The sequence below is a fragment of the Oncorhynchus mykiss genome, chromosome 2 (assembly GCF_057628025.1).
Source record: "Oncorhynchus mykiss isolate SJ-2025 chromosome 2, ASM5762802v1, whole genome shotgun sequence".
Classification (NCBI taxonomy): domain Eukaryota; kingdom Metazoa; phylum Chordata; class Actinopteri; order Salmoniformes; family Salmonidae; genus Oncorhynchus; species Oncorhynchus mykiss.
This window is the reverse complement of record NC_143023.1, coordinates 33,966,160-33,986,727: the sequence shown is the minus strand read 5'-3', so window position 1 is coordinate 33,986,727 and position 20,568 is coordinate 33,966,160. Positions and strand designations below refer to the sequence as shown.

Genomic DNA, 20,568 nt, shown 5'->3' with positions numbered 1-20,568 from the left:
CACGTTCCGTCTCCTGGAGATGAACACACTTTGGTGAGAAAAGTTCAAATCAATCCCAGAACAACAACAAAGGACCTTGTGAAGATGCTGGAGGAAACAGGTACAAAAATATATATTCCACAGTAAAACGAGTCCTATATCGACATGACCTGAAAGACCGCTCAGCAAGGAAGAAGCCACTGCTTCAACACCGCCATGAAAAAGCCAGACTATGGTTTGCAACTGCACATGGGGACAAAGATGGTACTTTTTGGAAAAATGTCCTCTGGTCTGATGAAACAAAAATAGAACTGTTTGGCCATAATGACCATCATTATGTTTGGAGGAAAAAGGGGGAGTTTGTATAATATTAGGAATAACTTTAGAATTTTCCCCCAAATCATTTGATTTTTATATTTACATTTTAGTCAGTTAGCAGACTGCTTATTCAGAGCAACTTAGAGTTAGTGCATTAATTTAGTGCATTTATAGCTAGGTAGGACAACCACATGTTGTAAGTACGTTTCCTCAATAAAGTACCTTTCAGCTAAGTCGGAGCTAGTAAGGGGGGTCAGGTGTGAGTGTTAGTGATATCTTTCTTTTGTAAAGCCCCAGACTGCTCTCACTGTGTGTTAGTGTCCCATTGTTTGTGATGCAAACCTGTCCTCAGTTGCCCGGTGACCTGTGATTTGCTTACAGGTCAGTGCCTTCTGCAGGTCTGAGGCACACAACAATGTATCCCTTACATTAGGGGAGAGCTGCAGCTTTAGCAAGTCCCTCTGGAACCACTTCAAAACGCTGTTTCCATGGTCACAAAGTGTGTGTGCTCACGTCCGTGTGTGTTACCTCTGAATGAGAAAGGACAGAGGGAGCATGTGTTTGTGTGAGCGATTGTGTGTGTTTAACTATACTTGTGGGGACAAAAATTTGACCAACTGGGGACATTTTGTTAGTCCCCAAAAGGTCAAATGCTATTTCTAGGGGGTTTAGGGTTAAGGTTAGAATTAGATTTAGGGTGTGGGTGTGTGTGTCGGTTATTCTATCCTCGTGGGGACCTAAAATCACAAAGATAGTAAAAAAAAAATTGTGGGGACATTTCCCATGTCCAAATGAGGACAAAGGCTATTTTAAGTTTGGGGTTAGGGCAAGGGTTTAGGCTTAGAGTTAGGAGTAAGGTTTAGGTTTAGAGTTAGGAGTAAGGTTTAGGTTTAGAGTTAGGGAAAATAGAAGAACATAAGGTGTGTGTGTGTATGTGACTGGGGGTGTATGTGACCGTGTGTGTATGCGACTGTACGTGTATGTGACTGTGTGTGTTTGATCAAGAACGTGCTCTGAGAAACGTGCTCTCAAACAAAACAGGTTCTGTACACAGGTAAGCTATTTCCTTCTTTCAAATGTAGCATAAAGTAAAAGTATAATAAGTGGCTTTTTAAGAGCCCAATTTTTGAGAAACATTGTGCAAAGTGATAAAAGTTTAAACCAACATGACATGCACACGCAAACACACACACACACACACACAGAGAGAGAGAGAGACATGCGCACAGTTCTGACGCTGTTCTTCACAAGTTGTTCTCTTTAGAAGTTAAACACACATGATTAAAACTGTGCCTGATTGAAGGGTGGAAATCGGATCCAGTGAAAGACATTGACAACCAATAGGAAACGGAGAGCCTTCTTTTTCCACGGGAGGCCCCAGGAGGCGAAGCCAAGCCGCGCGAAAGCAACACTAGAGCAGAGTGTGCGCAAGCTTCAGCCGGCAGATTCAGCAGCGGGCTTCACGTCGCTGACTTCTGTTTCTTACTAAATACAGGCAGAAACCCGTGAATGAATGCGGCGCATGTTAATTAGGTAAGTGTCCCTGTTCTTTTGTTTTCTATTTTGTGTTTACCTTTCCCTTGGAATATTATATAGAGCTTTTGGTCACGTTAGGTGGTTGTTCTCAAAATGTATCGCCAACCTTGGCACAGCCTATAGCTAGAAGTGGACCGTTTGTCAACAACCTTATGCATAGCCTACCTCTTTACAAAGGTGAGTAAACACAAGTCATTGTGAGCTATGCAGCTAATATATCAATTATTTACGTTTGTAGTGGGATAATCGTAGTGCAAGTTTACTGCGGAGGTGTTTGTACCTTTATGAATGAAACTGTTTCAGGTCGACTACCTCGGTAGGTTTAGACGGTCCATTCATTTTATTCTTCCCCCAATCCATCTTGATATAGGGTCTGACGGCACATCTGCGGACAATTCTGGCTAATTGCTTATCAATTAAAGTAGAGCATTAGCGTTGCAGAATGGATGGGATTCAAGACCAACAAGTGCCTTATATTAAATCCAATGTGAGTGAGAGACAAGTTTTTTAATTTTTTTTTAACGTATAATCCAAGACCAAATAACAAATAAAACAGCATTTAGATATCATGACATTGTTATTCATTATTGTGTTATTAAGTTGCTGTAAAACCTGCAAGCTGGTCACTCAGTTGGTCGCTCAGCCACCTCCATGTGCAAGATGTATGTAAGGATAGCATAATATTTGAACTATTACTGTGTAATACATGATGTTATATATTCTAAGAAATATTGTAATAACGTTATTACTAGTAATCACTAAAGTGTTGCATTTCCTCTGTAGTTATAGGTAAAGAAAAGGGACAGGGTCAAGTTTAAAAGTGTGTGAGCTGTGTGATTGATGGACATCTATTGCCCTCTCAGCTGTCATCTGTGTAAGTGTGCTAGTACACAACAGAATCACTCCAGTGGGAAACATTGATTTCTTTCCTCCCTTTTAGAGGCCACAAGGGAAGACGTCTTACAGCGAGAGACCAGCAAATGACAGAAAAATAAAATTCATTAACTCTGACCTGGCCCTGGACACTGAAGGTAGGTAGAGCAGAGGGGACGAAAAGGTTAATTTCACGGCTTCTTAACATTTAACAAAATTCAATTGGTTTGTGGCCACCTGCACTCTTAAGTAAAATCTCAATTACAACACTTTCACCTGTGAAGATTGCGAGTAGCGTCTTTCAGTGGCTACAGACCCAAACTGAGTTGTTATTAGTTACACACGTGCCTCTGAATCATCTAGCCAAGCCTCCAATGGCACTCTAAGCCTATCAGCCTGTCATAGTGGAGGGAATTGTTTCTGAAGCTTTTTTGTCCTGTTTTTTTCTTCCCCTCCATGATTGTCCTCCATTGTTTTATTCTCATAGAACTCTTCCAGGACCTCAGTCAACTGCAAGAGACCTGGCTGGCGGAAGGTAAGTGTTTACCCGTTTACTGTAGTGTCGAAGCTCAACAAGCTCACTTGGTTTAAAAGACAGAGTAAGAGAATTGGAGAGAAGGAAAGGGAAAGGTAGAGATGTAGACAAAAAAATCGGCCCCAAGTTCCATTCCTACCAACGTGCAGTCCAATTAAAGCTTGTGTGGAAGAGGCACCTTGTGTGTCATGCATACATGAGAGACTGTGATGAGCGTGGTCTTGAGGGAGACTGAGGAGGCTCTACTCTGTGTCATCACAAATTACCAGGAGAAAGCTGTCCGCTGCTCACTGTCTCTTCTGCTTTTGGCAAGAGCTAAACGCACACGAGCCGCCACCACCGGCACCAACTCCACCGGTCGTCTACCATCTCCTCACTCTCTCTCTCTCGCTCTCTCTCTCTCTCTCTCTCTCTCTCTCTCTCTCTCTCTCACACTCCCTCACTCAATCCCTTTCTTTTCCTCTCGGCGCATCTCTCTAAAGATCATCCTCCATAGCTGTAGTATCGGCTGTCTTTTCCGTTTTTCTTTTTCTCTTTGGAAGAAAAAGAACGGATTTACTTTTGACTTAGAAAAATCAGTTGGTCTGTGATCAGCAACTGAGATTTTTTTGGGGTTTGAGAGTTCATTTTTTTGTTTTGTTTATTTAATTTTTTTTTTCTAATGGCAAGACTTGCTCTGTGTGGTATAACTCAGACGTGATGCTTCAGGATTTAAGCGCGGGTGTCTTCTTTCCACCCTGTTTGCAGCACAGAATTTTTGGTCAGTAAAGAATATTGATCATATTGTGCCTGTACCATTTTCGTGAGATGCCTGTGTTTGTGCATGTCTTAGTATGTAAACGTGTTAGTCTGCTGCTTGTATCTACATTTGATCTTCTCTTGAATGTCATTTACATGTTGAAAATGCTTTTCTTTGCATGGGACATGCAAAGAAAAGTTTGCAATGTTTATTCCTTACAATTGATTGCCAATAAGCTGCAGTGTGCGTTAATAGAAAAACATGGCCTTTTATTCTTGAACTTTTGTTGGTACATTTTGGATGTTACTATTGCTTTGATTACCTTTAGAGTTACCTGTAAATTAAAATATGCAGTATGTCCAATCTATGTTATTGGCATTAGGTTTTAAAACTTGAAATCAGAAAGGTTCAGACTCTGAGTAAATAGTGGTGTAAATATGAAGTAGGATGTGGATTCAACGTGCGAGTTCTTTGTGGCTTCTATAAAAGTCCTCTACATTACTTTTTAATCATTATCATTTCCCTTGTCGATATGATGGTATGCATGCGTGAAGTTTGTACTTGCCTCTTGCTTAGGGACCAAAACAAGCCCACGACATTGTGTGCTGTATAATTTGGTCCCATCACCTTAACTCGTATTGTAAATGTACCATGAGTTCCCTTTCTACACATAGTATAACAGCGTTGATCTCTGTATGTGGGACATCCTTCTCAATGCACTGCATATTTATTTGTCTCCTTAAATGCACTACACATCATTGATTTATGTGGACTGCATTATGGAAGACAAAAACATGACAACATCTTGTCAGCTAACTATTTCATAGAAATATTGTTTGGATTAGAATTAGGCTACATTTGGTATAAATAATGCCATCATTCTTTTGTGGTTCAATCTATGTCAGTGTCAGGACTTTTGCCCTTTGGTCTCTCAAGCTTTGAGGGGGAATCGACGTTTGATGACAGATTGAACTTTTGATGTTTTATATTCAGACCAGATATTTCAAATTCAAATAGAAAAATGTATACTTCTGGTAAATTGTTTAGATCTTCAGCTCTACTGTTACATTAGTATTGAACAAGACAACCTGTTCCTTGATCCAGTAGGCCTTAGTCTCTACTGGCAGATGATTCTAGTCGTAATGTTAAGGTCTAAAGTATACAGCAGATCGTTAACCAATAATATACATTTTTATTATACTCAATCAACTGTAATGTTTTTCTGGTCTTTTTTTTTCTTCTCGGTTATCTTATTACATTTTCCACGGAGGTAGAAACATATTTCTCCCCGCTTTGCACAGGTGGATAGGCAACTTAATCATTGATGAGATTCATCTATTCTTTAATACATTTAAAAATGCTTGCAGTGTAATTTAGGGGTTTTAAAAATGAAAAGTATGCTTTGAAATAGATATTGGAATACTTTACCAGCTACTCTCTGCCAGTTAGATTATGAAGTATATACCGCAGGGCTTGTAAAAGAGTAAGATGTCGTTTTAATATTTTAGTATTTAAGTGGGGGAAAAAGGCCTTGGTTCCTGATATAGATATTACTGTAAGGAGTACAGTTCTGCATGTCATGGATCAATGTGATGTACGTTTCAAGATTGAAGTAGATTTAATAAATTACTTCCTGTCCATTAAGATAAAAAGGAATACCTAGCTACCTATTTCAAAGATTTATTCATTCAGGTAATTGGAAATAAGAGGAGGAATTATGGGAGACAGACTGAATTTCCGTCATCACAAACCGAGAGGTTGAAGGGTTCTTAACCTGGCCATTTTGGCCAAGGCTTTTTTCTCTCTCTTTTTGGGAGTTCTTCAAGTATCAATTTCACTTTGAGATCTATTTGCTGAGGTTGCCACAATTTTAGGATACTGTAATTTTTTTAGAATAAAATGTTGACACAAATATGAAAAGGAGAGTTGACGTAGTCTGGCCTATTGAATTGAAAGTTTTAAAAGGAGACGGTAAATCTTTTCCTCAACCCGTTCTTTTCATCTCAGCCCTGTTGGCGCGCTAGCTAGATTTGTTTGAAACCAAACACCATCAGACACACAGCACTTGTAGGTACAGGGACCATGATGGTGTTGGGTTTCAAACAAATCTAGCTATCGCGCCAACAACAGGGCTGAGATGAAAAGAACGGGTTGAGGAAAAGACAATGGATGTGCCACTACTGCTCAGGGCCTGTGTATGAGGCTTTGCTGTTTTTCTTTTCTCTCTTCTTTTCTCTCTTCTTTTCTCTCTCTCTTTTTGTGAATGGCGGCAGAGTTCCAGTTTTGGTGCTCTCCCCAGGAATTGTTGCAGGGATCAGCTGGCCCATTCACAGACTGGGTCCAGTGACTCATACATCCTGCTGCAGCTCCTGGCTGCAACATCACTTTGTCCCGCTCTCCTTTCGTTTCCGCCTGTCCGTTGCCATCCTTCTTCCCCTCTCGCTTTGAACCTTGCGACTTTGTGATGTCTGCAGTGCGCGTGTGTTACACAGTGCTCGCAAACTTGAGGCAGATAGAAGTTGTACACGGTTGTGGTCGAGACGTTGTTGTTTTTTCTTTGAGTGGTCCGGCTTGCACTGGGTGAATGTTTGCCAGTCATGGTCTTGTGGCGGAGCCAGTATTTTGAATTGAGAGAAAGTTCTGGTCTGTAATTATTTATAGTGGCAAGGTGTGACATTATTTTGCACTAAAAGGTGCTTTGTATGAAACGGTTCACGTTCTTACAATGGCCATATTGATGCAGAAATCACAGTGCATACCACACACCCTCTACAAGAGGGGGCTTGGCTGGCACAAAGAGTTGAAGTCAGCAGGTGCACAGGGTTTTACAATTATACTTCAGTTGCTGTTCTGTTGATCTTTATCACTATACAGTATTGCACCATACAATACAGTATTGCACCATACAATACAATTCATCTTTCCATGTGTGTATCAGAACAGTGTACTTTATTGACAATTGTTTTACGGAGAAACATTAGCTCACACAAGGCTTGACCTAATAGTTTTTCACTTGTTGTTACAGAACTTATATTGTGACAAAATAGGACTTTTTCTATTTTCTTGGATTGTTTGTTTTCTCTCGTTTTGAAAAGTGAACAGATCCTTTTGAAAGGGAAAATACAGAACAACTTGATCATGTGACACAGACCTGCCTCGACATGATACTGATTCAGTGATAATGAGAATCCACCTCTTTGTGCGTAAAAATAGACGTGCTAATGACACATTTAGATTTCTAATATTGCCGTTTGCCACAATTCTCCAAACTCGTCAAACTTCAGGGACCTAAAAAGTACAAATATGTGTGATATAAATATGTACATGCCTAATTGGACCCTGTGCCGAGCCTTCATGGTCTTAGCATTAGCCCAAAGCACAGGAGTGTGAATGATAGGTGAAACACTCTGGATTGGAGCAGAGCTGACTCGGCAGGTACAGGTGGATTCAGCAGTGAGGAAGAACCCAATTAGCTACTGTTAACAATGGGTGTTATTGCTATCAGCGTGGAGATAGCAAACTCCTGAAGCTACAGCATCATCAAAAAACGGACTAGACAACCTCAGGACATGTGTAATCAAGAGAAAGAGGGGAAAAACAATATTCTTTCTCCCTAGAGACCGTTATTTGAACTTTTAGCTTCTCTGTTTGTCCATCGGTGCGTTATACCTTGGATAAACATTGGGAGGATTCTGCGGTTACATTGCTTTGTTCATGAATAGATAATTGTCCATAAAGGGATTTTTTTTATGTCTTTAGGGGCTTTTCGCCAAAGGAAAGGATTGCGATGGTTAGACTGGATATCATGAGTCTGGTGTTGTCCAGCGGCATGAAAATCACCTTTTCCTCTCCTCTCTCTGCTTCTTTCTCTAGCTCAAGTTCCCGACAATGACGAGCAGTTTGTCCCAGACTTCCAGACTGAAAACTGTGAGTATATGATGCCACAATGTTATTGTGTGTGTGTGTGTTTGCACTTGTGTGTGTGTATTTTTCCATGTCTCTCAGTATCCCCACCTTCACTCTCACATGTGCTCTCCAGAGAGCTAGTCTTGCGGGTTGGCAGACAGGGGCAGAAGAGAGGGGGTAGAATAGGTAGCTATGATATTATAGCACTGGGGTTTATTTATGTAGGAAAACATCCACATATTTTGAGTCGTTTGCAATGAGTGGTAATAATCAAATAGTGTTTTATTTATATAAATGATATAATCATCTCAAACTCAAGGATTTTATCCTCTGTAACTGTCAGTATGTGTTGTGGGGGTTATACTGGAAGAAATCCAATATATCTTGACATAAATGTGCTATACATTATAATGCACTTGGTGGCACAGTACAATGAGCATTTAAAGTGAGTGGAGACGAGGCTGTTGTTGGCACAGTGGGGTTATGAAGGAAGTCAGCCAACGTGGAGACAGAAGTGGAGTGAGTGGAGCTCAGTGGGATCCAGTGCTAGCACATGTCTTTTAGATGAGCCAAAATGCCTGTGCAACAGTGAGAAAGCAGGAAACTGTGTCTGTAATGACCATTACCCCCCTTTATCACTCACATGTTTGATATTCACCTCAGAATATTTTATTCATTTCAATACTTTTATTTCTACATTTGTCTCAAGGAACTGTTTGGCTTTGAGGAACCTCCTACCAGTTTCTCTGAGCTCCATAGACGTACATTATGGTACATATCCACTATAGGATCCAAAATGGTTGCACAGTAACATCCATAAGGTCTTGAGGTCCCCATGTCCTTCAAAGCCATCCAGGGCCCACCGTGTCCATTGTAGTAGGAGACTGCCGACCATAGGAAACGTCCTGTTGGCATGCCGGAGCAGACTGGAGAGGCACAAACAGATGGTGGGAGGGAGGGCGAGGGCACCGTGGTTGGGCTCTCGAGCAGCCATCCCAGCCTGCAGCACTCCAATATGGGTTTCACCAAGGAGAGAGTGAGAGAGGATGGTGGGATTGTTTAGAGGTCAATAGAGGTAAAACGAGGTGTATGACATGTGCAGTCCATTCAGTCTTACAGTATGAAGAAATATACATTGAGAACAGGTGGAAACGTGACAATAGACTTTGAGAACACTGTTGATATAAGCTGATATTTTTTACATTTCTTTTTGCGCTTCATAGAGAAGCATTCATGTCCTCACTTTATCACCTCACTTGTGGACAATTTTTGCATGTCCATCAACCATACTTAACATCAAATTTGAAAGGGAAACTACCAGACACTGAATCGTAAGGCTTTGCACATGGAGGAGACATTTTCTTTGTCTAATACCTTCAATGTTAGTGGTTTCCATGCTCTCATTAGCATAACTTAGCAGGGTATGAAGAAGTACTGTAGGTGGTGTAAAATGAGACCACATAATCAGCAGATAAGCTACTAACATTAACAGTAATGGCAAGCACTTAGTTTGTGAAAATTGATTCCCCCCCCCCCCCCCCCCCCTGTTGCTATTTTATGAATGGACTGGAGAAATATCTGCCAAAAGTAGACTTCACTGTAAATGCCAAAATACACAGTTTGTAACCCAACGCGTTTTGTGGTAATTTGGAATGATTGGCACCAAAATTACATTTATTAGCTTGCAGCTAATGTAGTGGCTGTATTGAGAAAATTCACTGTGAACGGCATAGCTGGTTGGGAGGTATTTCAAATATGATTTAAATAAGGGAACCAAAATAATCAGTGAAATAGATTGTGTGCACTTACTTTGTGCACTGCAAAGTTTAAAGTCAGAGACAGAAGATAAATAATCTAAAATCTGTATTTATAAAAATCAATGATCAAAATGTTGTTTTGAACCAAATGTATGCTTTGGTTTCTAAATAGGGAATAGGGCCAAACAAACAATAGTAATTTGTTATCAAAATATTGAAATGCTAATAATGTGGGCAAGCATAACGCATGTTCATTTTGTACAGAAAACCAGCCAAAGAAGTTGACAGAATATTTGAGAAATTCAAATGAAATCCATTCAAAATGATGTCATTAACTGTCGTAAATGCTTGTTCTTATGAAACACAGTCATTTAGACAAATCAATCTGTAGATAATCACAGCAATTTAACATTTATGGACCTGACATTCTAAAAAGGTTGATCTGTTCTCGTTACAGGTGATGTCTTCCATATTGATTGGTGTACATTTGGCACCCTACTGATAAATCTATTGTGACATTTCCATCTCTATTTTAGGTGCCTCTCTTAGAGCGCATGAGCTGTTCTTAACATTGTAGTTCATTCAGTTAATTTGCATATTAACATACTTTGTTGTATAACAAAAACATAATTTCATAAACCATAATTATAGTGAACAAAAATATAAACGCAACATGTAACAATTTCAAAGATTTTACTGAGTAACAGGAAAGGAATAAAGAAATCAGTCAATTTAAATAAATTCATTAGACCCTAAATCTATGGATTTCACATAACTGGGCAGGGGTGCAGCCATGGGTCAGCCTTGGAGGGCATAGGCCCCACTTGGAAACCAAGCCCACCCACTGAGGAGCCAGGCCCAGCCAATAAAAATGAGTTTTTCCCCACAAAAGGGCTTTATTAAAGACATAAATACTCCTCAGCACCCCCAGCCCCCTCATACGATCCCACAGGTGAAGAAGCCAGATTTGGAGGTCCTGGGCTGGCGTGGTTACATGTGGTCTGCGGTTATGAGGCCGTTTCGACTTTCTGCCAAATTCTCTAAAACGACGTTGGAAGCAGCTTACGGTAGAGAAAGGAACATTACATTCTCTGGTAACAGCTCTGGTGGACATTCCTGCAGTCAGCATGCCAATTGTATGCTCCCTCAAAAATTGAGACATCTGAGGCATTTGGTTGTGTGGCAAAACTACACATTTTAAAGTGGCCTTTTATTGTCTCCAGCACAAGGTGTACTTATGTAATAATCGTGCTGTTTAATCAGCTTCTTGATATGCCACACCTGCCAGGTGGATGGATTATCTTGGTAAAGGAGAAGTTGTCACCAACAGGGATGTAAACAGAATTTGAGAGAAATAAGCTTTTTGTGCATATGGAACATTTCTGGGATTTTTTATTTCAGCTCATGAAACATGGGGCTAACACTTTACATGCTGCGTTTATATTTTTATTCAGTGTATGTCCATTGATAAATACATGTACATCACAAAACAGTAAACAATAAGTCTCTGTTACTTATTGTACCTCTTGCCATAAGCCTTTAATTAGCCAGATAAGGCTGCAGCCTCTGGGTCTGCGACTCCTGTGACGCCGTTCGACCTCGTCAAAGGTCTCCCCTCAGGAAGTACCACTTTGACCTCCGATCGATGACCCGTAAAGGTCGCGCCCCACCGAGGCCAGCGAGACCTGTGAACATCCCCTGTGCTTTGCCACAACGTGCCCCGTGCATCATTCCCCTGGGACCCAGGCGTCAGATGGGGTGTTGACAGATTGACTCCTGCACACAGAGAGACTGTGACACTGTCACACAGGCCAAGCTGTCAGTCAGCAGTTAGAAACTCAAAACATCCGCTTCTCTCAGCTCCTCAACCCCTAAACTACTTCCTCAGTCATCAGCCCCGGAATGGACTTGTTTTAAAAGGCCCATTCAAGAAAAATATACACTGGGCTGGCAATCACCCATGTAGACATTTGAGCATGGTTGTAGCTCTAAATAACCGGTGAAAAGACAAGCAATTTTTGTCTTTTTTTTTTGTTTGATTGATTTTCACTTCCCTTCATGATCGCTATCTACTTTGTTTTGACGTCGCAGTGTGTCTGATGCGGAATTTAACATGAAAATTGACCAACCTCTTCCTGTCAACTGTAACGACGAAATGATTGTGCCCTATTCTCTGCATAAGTAAAGCACTTTGGGTGTATACTCTCCTCAGTAGTTGTGGATGTTCCTGGTACAACCCCGTGTGCATGTTCGTGCACGTACGTAGCCTGTGTGTTTATTAGTGATGACACGGTAGCTCTCCAGGTACCCAGGACTGACTTGATCCTGACTGACTGGGTTTTCATCAGCGTGGCCAATTTAATTAGTGTTGATCATGACTCAAGATGATGGGACGTTGATCAGGACTGATTTGGCTCTTAACAGCTTCTTAAATGCACAGGCCACTGTGGGAAACTGGGCATAGGTACAGAGAGTGGGCTCAGATCAATGGGCCTTGTTAGTGTTGTCTGGACAGTATTGGCAGTTAGCTGAAACGTGATATGGATTTAGTGGAGTCTAGCCCTGCTTTGAGATTGTCATATTTCAGGAAGGAAGAGAGTGAGTTACAGTGAGTGATGAAGACTGGAATTCTGGACTTAGAAATAGTCTGCATAGATATTCCCTGTCCTTAGGGATAGCAGTGGAGTAGGATGAAGTACTGGATATGCTTTTATGTACACCTATTACCCAAGTGTTGAGTAAGGATTTTATATGTGGTGGAAGGGCCTTCAAAATAGGTTTACTTTCCATGGTGATATGACTATTGTACATTTGGACATATAGAGTACTGATAAATAATGAATTAGTTACTGAATAAATGTTTCAACATCACCAATCTAATGTACCTTTCCACCTGTCTCCTCTCCATTCCCAAACCCTCTCACACATACATGTCGTAGTGGCATTCCACGGACTGCAGCTGAAGATCAAGAAGGAGCCCCACAGCCCCTGCTCCGAGCTGGGCTCCACCTGTGGCCAGGAGCGGCCCTTCAAGCTCCACTATGGGGAGAAGTGCCTGTACAACATCAGGTAGGTAAGCCACAGCACCAGTCACTTTCCCCTATCTGGAACCAACAGAGCCAGATTGCATACAAATAAATATACTAACACCCCAAAAAATGAACATCATAGGTTCTGGTGGTTCGGAAAATATCCTGTGGGATATTGAAGTAGTATTTATTTGACCTGTAGCGACATCTCACAAGGATTCTGCAGGTAAATGTGGTTTGATTAAAGATAAACATTAAACACACTATGTGCTGTCTTTTTTCATCTCCACAGGCTGTCCAATATATCTCCACACTGTTGGATGGATAATGACTGCTTCATTATGATTGCTTGATAAACTACAGTACTTCTGGCTTCCCACCCTGTTTTCAATGTTGCATTACTTAATTGCAGTCATTCCCTATGAAACAAAAGGCCAGGTGCTGTGCTAAATGTTTCAAGTTGAATGCACTTGACTTGGAATAGATCTAGGATATTATACTGCCTACCTAAGGTGCAAATTCAATTCAATGAACTGCTTTTTCAAATGAACCAATATACCCATGGCACAAGAGTCGGCTAGTTACGTTAAATCTTGAATTGATTTGACTTGTGATATATGGCATTGTGATATATGCTTACGATATTACAGTACCATGTACGTCAAGGGTCATCTTGAAGAAGTATTCTATAAGAGGCGACACAGAAGTATTTGAAACAATAAACATATATGCTAAAATATATATTTTCTTAAAGAAGGAAAATGTGTAAAATTTCAAATTCAAAATTTTGTCCAAATAGTTTTAAAACTGTCATTTTGACAATAACTATAACATAAAAGACGATTGGATATGAAAAAGGATTGCGTTCAAATACTAGGCCACACTACAATGACTTCTGTCAAATGGCATGCTTGGATATAATGTAAAAACAACATCAGACTGATCCCTCCACCCCGTGTGTCTCTCAGTGCCTACCAGCAGCACAAACACCCAACAGGCATGAAGCCCTCCAGCCCAGCGACGCCCCCCTGCAGCACCCCCGTGTCCCCCCTTCATCATGGCTCCCCCACGACAGTCCCCACCCCCAAACCAGACAGGACGTACCCCCACCTCCAGCCCTCCCAGCCCCTCCCGGACAGCGCCTACTCCATGGACCACAGGTACTGTACTACACAGCTACTGTATACTGTGGGCTACCACTACATCATCTTTAAACTGGCACTAACAAAACATTATCGACATAGTTTCAAGTGCACATTTTACGTTTATTTGATCATTTTAGTACATTCAGTACAGTTTTACCAGAATCTAGATGTACCATTCTAAGTAGACACAAGGGTTGTATAAATTGTCAAGCTTTAGGTATAAACATGTATTTATGTCAGTCCGTCTGTCTCAATCGGTTATCATGAAAATGTGTGAAAATGTAATATTTTTGCCTTTGTCAGATTTCGACGTCAGCTGTCGGAGCCCTGCCACTCGTTCCCCTCCCCACCGTCGATGTCTCGGGACGGAAGGCCCATGTACCACAGACAGATGTCAGAGCCCAACATCCTGTTCCCCCCACAAGGCTTCAAGCAGGAGTACCCCGACCCCTTGTTTGAGCACCCTGCCATGGTCGGGGCGCCCATTCCCCCCACGTACCCCCCCTCCATGATGATCAAACAGGAGCCCAGGGATTTCACCTATGACTCAGGTGAGTGGGCGTGATGGGTGTCTCTTTATTTTTTGGGGGGAGGAGGGGGTGGTCATAGAGATACAGTAAAATATGTTGTATTTAATATTGTGGTGTCATTATCTTATTTGGTGTTTTGTTAAGATCCCCATTAGCTGTTGCGAAAGCAGCGGCTCCTCTTCCTGGGGTCCACACAGAACATGACACATGAGATAATAGAGAACGTTAATAGACAAGAACCGCTCAAGGACAGAACTACACACATTTAAAAACTTCACACGTAGCCTACATATCAATACATACGCTTTGTGGAGTGTCAAAAAAAGCAGAGCATCTCTTTATTACGGCCGGACCTCTCCCCATCTTTACAACCATTGAATCTATAACTAGGGTAAGAGCTATAGAAAAATGCATCCTACTGTATATATATATTTTAGTGTCCATCATTAGAGAAATTCAACCAAAGGACACTCTTTTCACTCAATAATATAACCAAATACTTGAGCATTTGGACCCACCACAGCATCAAACCACCCTCTTTTTAATCAGACCAGATAGTTGCCATTTGAGGAATGGGCCTGTTGATTGGATTAACCCATTATTAGCGCAGGGGGTTCTGGTTTGGATGTCTGTGCCTGGCTCCATTTCCTGTGGTGCTCTAATCTTTGTGCCTGGTCACAGTCCGCCCCCGCAGAAGGGGTGGTGGAGTGTTCTAACCCCCCCGGGTCCCAGAGGCCTGAGGCCACGCCGGGGCATGAATGAATGAACCTGCACTGGACTGCTGGCTTCATTCATAAGATAGAGCCAAGGAGAGATTACTGTGGAGTGGTGTAATAGTGTGCCCAGTCAGGGTGGAATGTGGCATCCACTGCAGAGAAAGATTTCAATATCAACAGCACTGAGCTCCCTTTGAGTTGGCCTTCTCTCTGTAACATGAGCCCTTTTCAACAGGGACATGTTCATAGGAGAGCGCAACAGAAAACATTTGCAACAGAAAACAAATGTTTCTATATCCAGGTAGTCCTCACTATTTACATTTGAGTTATTCAGCAGACTCTCTTATCCAGAGCATCTTACAGTAAGTAGTAAGTGCATACATTTTCATACTGTTCCCCCATGGAATGGAACCCACAACCCTGGTGTTGCAAGCGCCATGCTCTACCAGCTGAGCCACACGGGACGGTTTATTTCAGTCTGTTGTCTCCAGTTTGGTGTCTAATGAACATTACCCTGCAAACATTGACACAGGTTTCCATTTCGGCATGGATGAACAGGGGGGGGGGGTCCTTTTCCAGCATGTTTTGTATCCCAGATTGACCATTTTGGTGAATTTATTAGCTGTCATTCTGCAGCTTGGTTACTAGACCAGGTCTGTCGAGAGGATGGGAGGGGAGCCTGGTAATTTCATTAGCAGTAATTTCCTCGACAAGCCCATTACTTTGATGAATCAAATGAACGGGGTTAGTCATTTTATTGACCATTCACTTTGTAACTGTTTCGGCCCTTTGATTGTACCCAGCAGCTGTAATGTGGTAGGAGGGCCAGACATATACACTATTATACTGTTGTAAATAGTACCAGTGAAATTGTCGGCAGTGAAACAAAGTCATCACAGCCATCATGCTTCACTGCTGAAGAAACAGAACAGGCAGAAAACATGGCCGGCATGTTATGCTTCATTTACTCCAACGCTGCTAATAGGTTATCTTGAGCTTAGCCAAGACTAAGACACACCACTGTTCAGTACCAGTTTCATATTGTATGCTTGGTGTTGACTGAGCTCCAGTGTGATGCTAGAAGACATGTTGTTTTATCAGGGGCAGTGAGTGAGCAGTAACTGACTGCTCTCAGATATCTGATACTGTCCTAATGCTCCCTTAAGGGCTTCTAACACCCATTCTCCCCTGTCTCCAGCAGAAGTGCCTAGCTGCCATTCTGTCTACCTGAGGCAAGACGGCTATCTGGCTCACAGCAGCAGGACTGAAGGTGAGGGATGACACTTGGAGACATGCATGTTGGTTGGGTTATTCATCCCGTCCAAGTTGCCGTTTTCCTAATGCGATTTCTCAACACTGTCTCGTCTCTCAGGTTGCATGTTCGATAAAGTCGCGAGACATTTCTACGACGACACCTGCGTGGTCCCCGAAAAGGTTGAAGGTGAGACGTCCAAGAGTTGAGACACAAACTGCTGCTTTCACTTGTAATTTCAATCAAATACATTTTAAGCCATTGAAACATGTGAAATGACAACCTCCTCCCACCATCCCAACCGTCCCTCCATCCCCCTCCTTCCTCCATCCCCCCTCTAGGTGACATAAAGCAGGAGTCAGGTCTGTACCGTGAAGGTCCAACCTACCAGCGCCGAGGCTCACTGCAGCTCTGGCAGTTCCTGGTGGCTCTCCTGGACGACCCGTCCAACTCTCACTTTATCGCCTGGACTGGCCGGGGCATGGAGTTCAAACTCATCGAGCCTGAGGAGGTGAGAGCATGCCTGTCTCATCATATTCCACATAGAGTATCTTAGTCCCTTCAAGAAACAGTGACCAGATTATTCTGATCATTGATTTGAGTTTGAGGTGAAATCTGCTCTTCAAACGGTCAGAATAATGTGTTAGGAAACGTTTTGAACGAGGCAATGTGCCGTACTGACATTCTTTTTTTATTGCCTCACCACGTGCTAAAAGTATGTAATCTGATCAAATCAAACACACTGTCAACCGGAGAGTGGCCTACTAAATATTTCAATTAACCTGTTCCTAAAAATATAAACGGTGTTGACGGTTCGGACCTTTGAAATGGAACAGGTCTGGGCTCACATCGCAGACAGAGAGGCACAGTCAGTGTCAGTGTCCGGTGTGTTGGTTGGGTAATGGTTAGTGGAGTGTGTATGTGTGTGTTGGGGGGGTGTGTAACTTGGCATCGGCCCACATGGCCCAACTCAGTGCGACCAGCCAGCTGCAGCGAACAGGGCGGCCATTCATACCATCAGGTGACCAAACGCGCTAACTTTGGGCTTTGGGTGGCCGTAAATTTTGCCTTTGGCCCGGGCAGGTGTAACACATGAATGAGCATGAGGACATGAAAGGGGGCGCAATGTTTTTAGTGTTGGGTCCAGGCAGAGAGAGAGAGAGAGAAAGAGCGAGAGAGGGGATGAGAGAGAGTCAGAGAGAGACAGGGTTAGAGAGAGAGAGACAGGGTTAGAGAGAGAGAGACAGGGTTAGAGAGAGAGAGACAGGGTTAGAGAGAGAGAGACAGGGTTAGAGAGAGAGAGACAGGGAGAGAGAGAGAGACAGGGAGAGAGAGAGAGTGGTATACAGAGACAGTGGGAGTAGGGTTTTAGAATGGAGGATGAGAGGTTGTGTGGTCTGGTAGACAGGTGCTGTAACATCTGCTGCCTGCTCCACTGGGTGGGTGACAAGTTCCTAATGAACACATCCCTGTCAAGGGGTGTGGAGTCTGGTTCCACTCTAATTGCTGTTATTAGGAAATATGGATTAGTAAGCTTTGACATTTAGACAACGTCATTCCATTCTTACCGGGAAGTTGTGTAACAGGGGGTGTGTTATGTTCTCACCTCTTATTATGCACAAGGAATATGTTACAAGGCTGAAGCCACTAATCCTCAACCAAACATAATGAACGTGATCTTTCTATGACATTCTGGTTCTATTCATTTCACCGCGGCCATTTCCCCTTTGTTTATGTGTGTCTGTCTGTTCGTGGATGTGTGTAACAAAGGTTGCACGTCGATGGGGAATCCAGAAGAATCGACCAGCTATGAACTACGACAAACTCAGCCGATCGTTACGCTATTACTACGAAAAAGGCATTATGCAGAAGGTAAAAGAGGCCTAAGGCTGCACCCTGACAAGAGACATATGACGATGGTTCTGCGTGTGATTAGCTGTAATACCTTCTTCTCCATAGTCAACCATGTGCTCTGACAAATGTCCCTTTGGGGACGATAAAGTTAATCTCATTTTATCTTATCTAATCTTATCTTATCTCCAGGTGGCAGGGGAGAGATACGTGTACAAATTTGTGTGCGACCCCGAGGCTCTGTTCTCCATGGCCTTCCCTGACAATCAGCGGCCCGTGCTGAAGACGGACATGGAGCGGCAGATCAACGAGGAGGACACAGTGCCGCTGTCACACTTTGACGAGAACATGGCCTACGTGCAGGAGGCGGGGCCCTACTGCAACCCGCCACACCCGTACAGCGAGGGCTACGTTTATTAACGCCCCAAGACGCCGAACTGCAATGTACTTCACAGTCACTACGAACAGGGGGGGGAAAGACTTTGTCATTCAGAGGACCCCGACTCACCCTCGCTCACAAACTCCACCCTTTTTTCTTCACATGTTTGTTGACCTCCAAGCCGTACTGCAGGATAGAGAGTGCACTTTATGACTTGACTGACAGTGTGTGAACCTGCGGGGGGCTAGCTATGTAATTGGGTTGTTTCAGATGTTTATGTCGATTTTAAAGGAGGGATTCCCCCCCGAGCATGCCGTATTCGTATGAGACAGGACTCAAAGGCCAAAGGTCACATATGGACATATTCCTGCAGTCTAGGCAGGTGAATCCTCAGAGCTTGAAGGAGAAAAAAAAATCATCCTGATCTTTTCGACAGTTACAGGAAACATCCTCAATTATTTCTCTCAGTCCTCTTTTTGTTCAATTGCCCTTTCATCTCCATCATGTGTACTTTCTTACTCATTTAAGTGAATAATGCAATGTATTGTAATGACATGCTTTTAAGATACTTTTATGGTGAAGTGACATAATTATATACTTGAAACAGTAATGTAATTATACCAATCTTAGTTGACATCTACATGCTGCCTTGCTGCCAGTTTTAAACGGGCCCCTTTGCCAATACTGACTGCCCAACAGTACATCATGATATGACTGAGTTTTGGGTTCCTTTTCAAAACTACATTGACTGTGTAGACCTGTAGGAATTCGACACCAACCCGTCAGATGCAATCAAATTCACCCTAAACATACTTTATTATATGTAATGCAAATGACCTGTATTTAAAAGACAAATGAAGCGGAGACTGTACCTTTATTTAGTCTCTGCATTTTAATGTATATCACACCAGCAGTCGACTTAATGAATTACATATTTAGAAGAAACATTTCATTCTGATTTGTCCTACATTATATGACGCAAATGGTTTTTATGTTAATGATGTGTAGCAGTTCAGCCATAACACTAGTTATCCGATATTTCAAGGCCACAATGTGGGAAATGTACAAAACAAATGTTCATTTTAAATCCCATTACACAATGTTGCTTTCCCCTTTTTAAAATCAAAGGTAATGTGAGGAATGCATACCGTACAAAAAAGAGAAAAACATGCTAAATGAAATCATATCTAACTTTTTCCTTTTTTGTTGTTGTTTGTAGACAAATTATGTAAATGTTGCATACAGGAGTTGCATTTTAATAAAAAGGTATCAGAAATATTTTGAATTTTCTAGTATTATAAAGATCCATGTTATATATGAAATAGGGTTTCCATGTGTTATCAGGTAAATGCACATTGGTTGCTGCTTCTAATCGTGCCCGTCATTTTATAGTCTAACAATAATGGCGTCTGCAATTCTGCGTTCTGTGTTTAATTGTTTTGTTTATTCACATGTTTTGTTTTATATTCTTCAAAAATGAAAAAAGTCACCACGATGAAGTTCTGTAAAAAGTTAACAGGTTGGGATGGGATTAGCAATAGCCAATAATTCTGTAATAAATAGTGCTGGAAAAACTGGTATATACGTGATTGTCACCCATGAAAATATATATATATATATATATATATATTTTTACCATGAATACAATATTTTCTGATTTATTTAAGTCTTAACTAGTAAACATTTGTAAAGGTAATAGAAGTATGGGATCTTGGTGAGCTATCTATGGCAACTATTGAAATAGAAAATATAATTTTTGTCGTAATTTCCACAGCCAATTTTACCACAAAACCTCATGTTGCATTTAAACACAAATATTCTGTAAGGTTTCAAAACCACATTACTCAGTAGATTTACTGACAAGCATAAACACAATTAGAGCAGTTCAACCAAGCATGTGTGGGTTGGTGTAGAGAAGTGCAATGGAGAAAGTAACTCGTCAATTTCCAGGTTGGTGGGGATACTCTCTACCGCAAAGCATTTAGCCAAAAGTGGCACACAAAGAAAAATCAATGTCTAATTT

The 20,568-nt window shown here is 41.9% G+C and overlaps 1 protein-coding gene across 4 annotated transcripts; it reads left to right on the top strand.

Moving 5' to 3' along the window:
- The first annotated feature begins 846 nt into the window (after positions 1-846).
- On the top strand, positions 847-20,122 carry etv1 (ETS variant transcription factor 1). Of its 4 annotated transcripts, XM_090216791.1 has the most exons (14): positions 1,732-1,830; positions 2,204-2,320; positions 2,774-2,864; positions 3,194-3,241; positions 3,936-4,001; positions 7,854-7,907; positions 12,583-12,712; positions 13,641-13,832; positions 14,121-14,368; positions 16,262-16,333; positions 16,436-16,504; positions 16,657-16,826; positions 18,086-18,187; positions 18,359-20,122. In XM_090216791.1, the coding sequence occupies exons 2-14, from the start codon at positions 2,276-2,278 to the stop codon at positions 18,584-18,586; spliced, it is 1,515 nt and encodes a 504-aa protein (XP_090072917.1). In that variant the 5' UTR covers positions 1,732-1,830; positions 2,204-2,275; the 3' UTR covers positions 18,587-20,122. The 4 variants fall into 4 exon arrangements, with proteins under 4 accessions (XP_021415961.3, XP_021415944.3, XP_090072917.1 ...); XM_021560286.3 differs by lacking the exon at positions 3,936-4,001 and having other exon boundaries at positions 847-1,830; positions 16,265-16,333; XM_021560269.3 differs by lacking the exon at positions 3,936-4,001 and having other exon boundaries at positions 1,491-1,830.
- Positions 20,123-20,568: the final 446 nt, after the last annotated feature.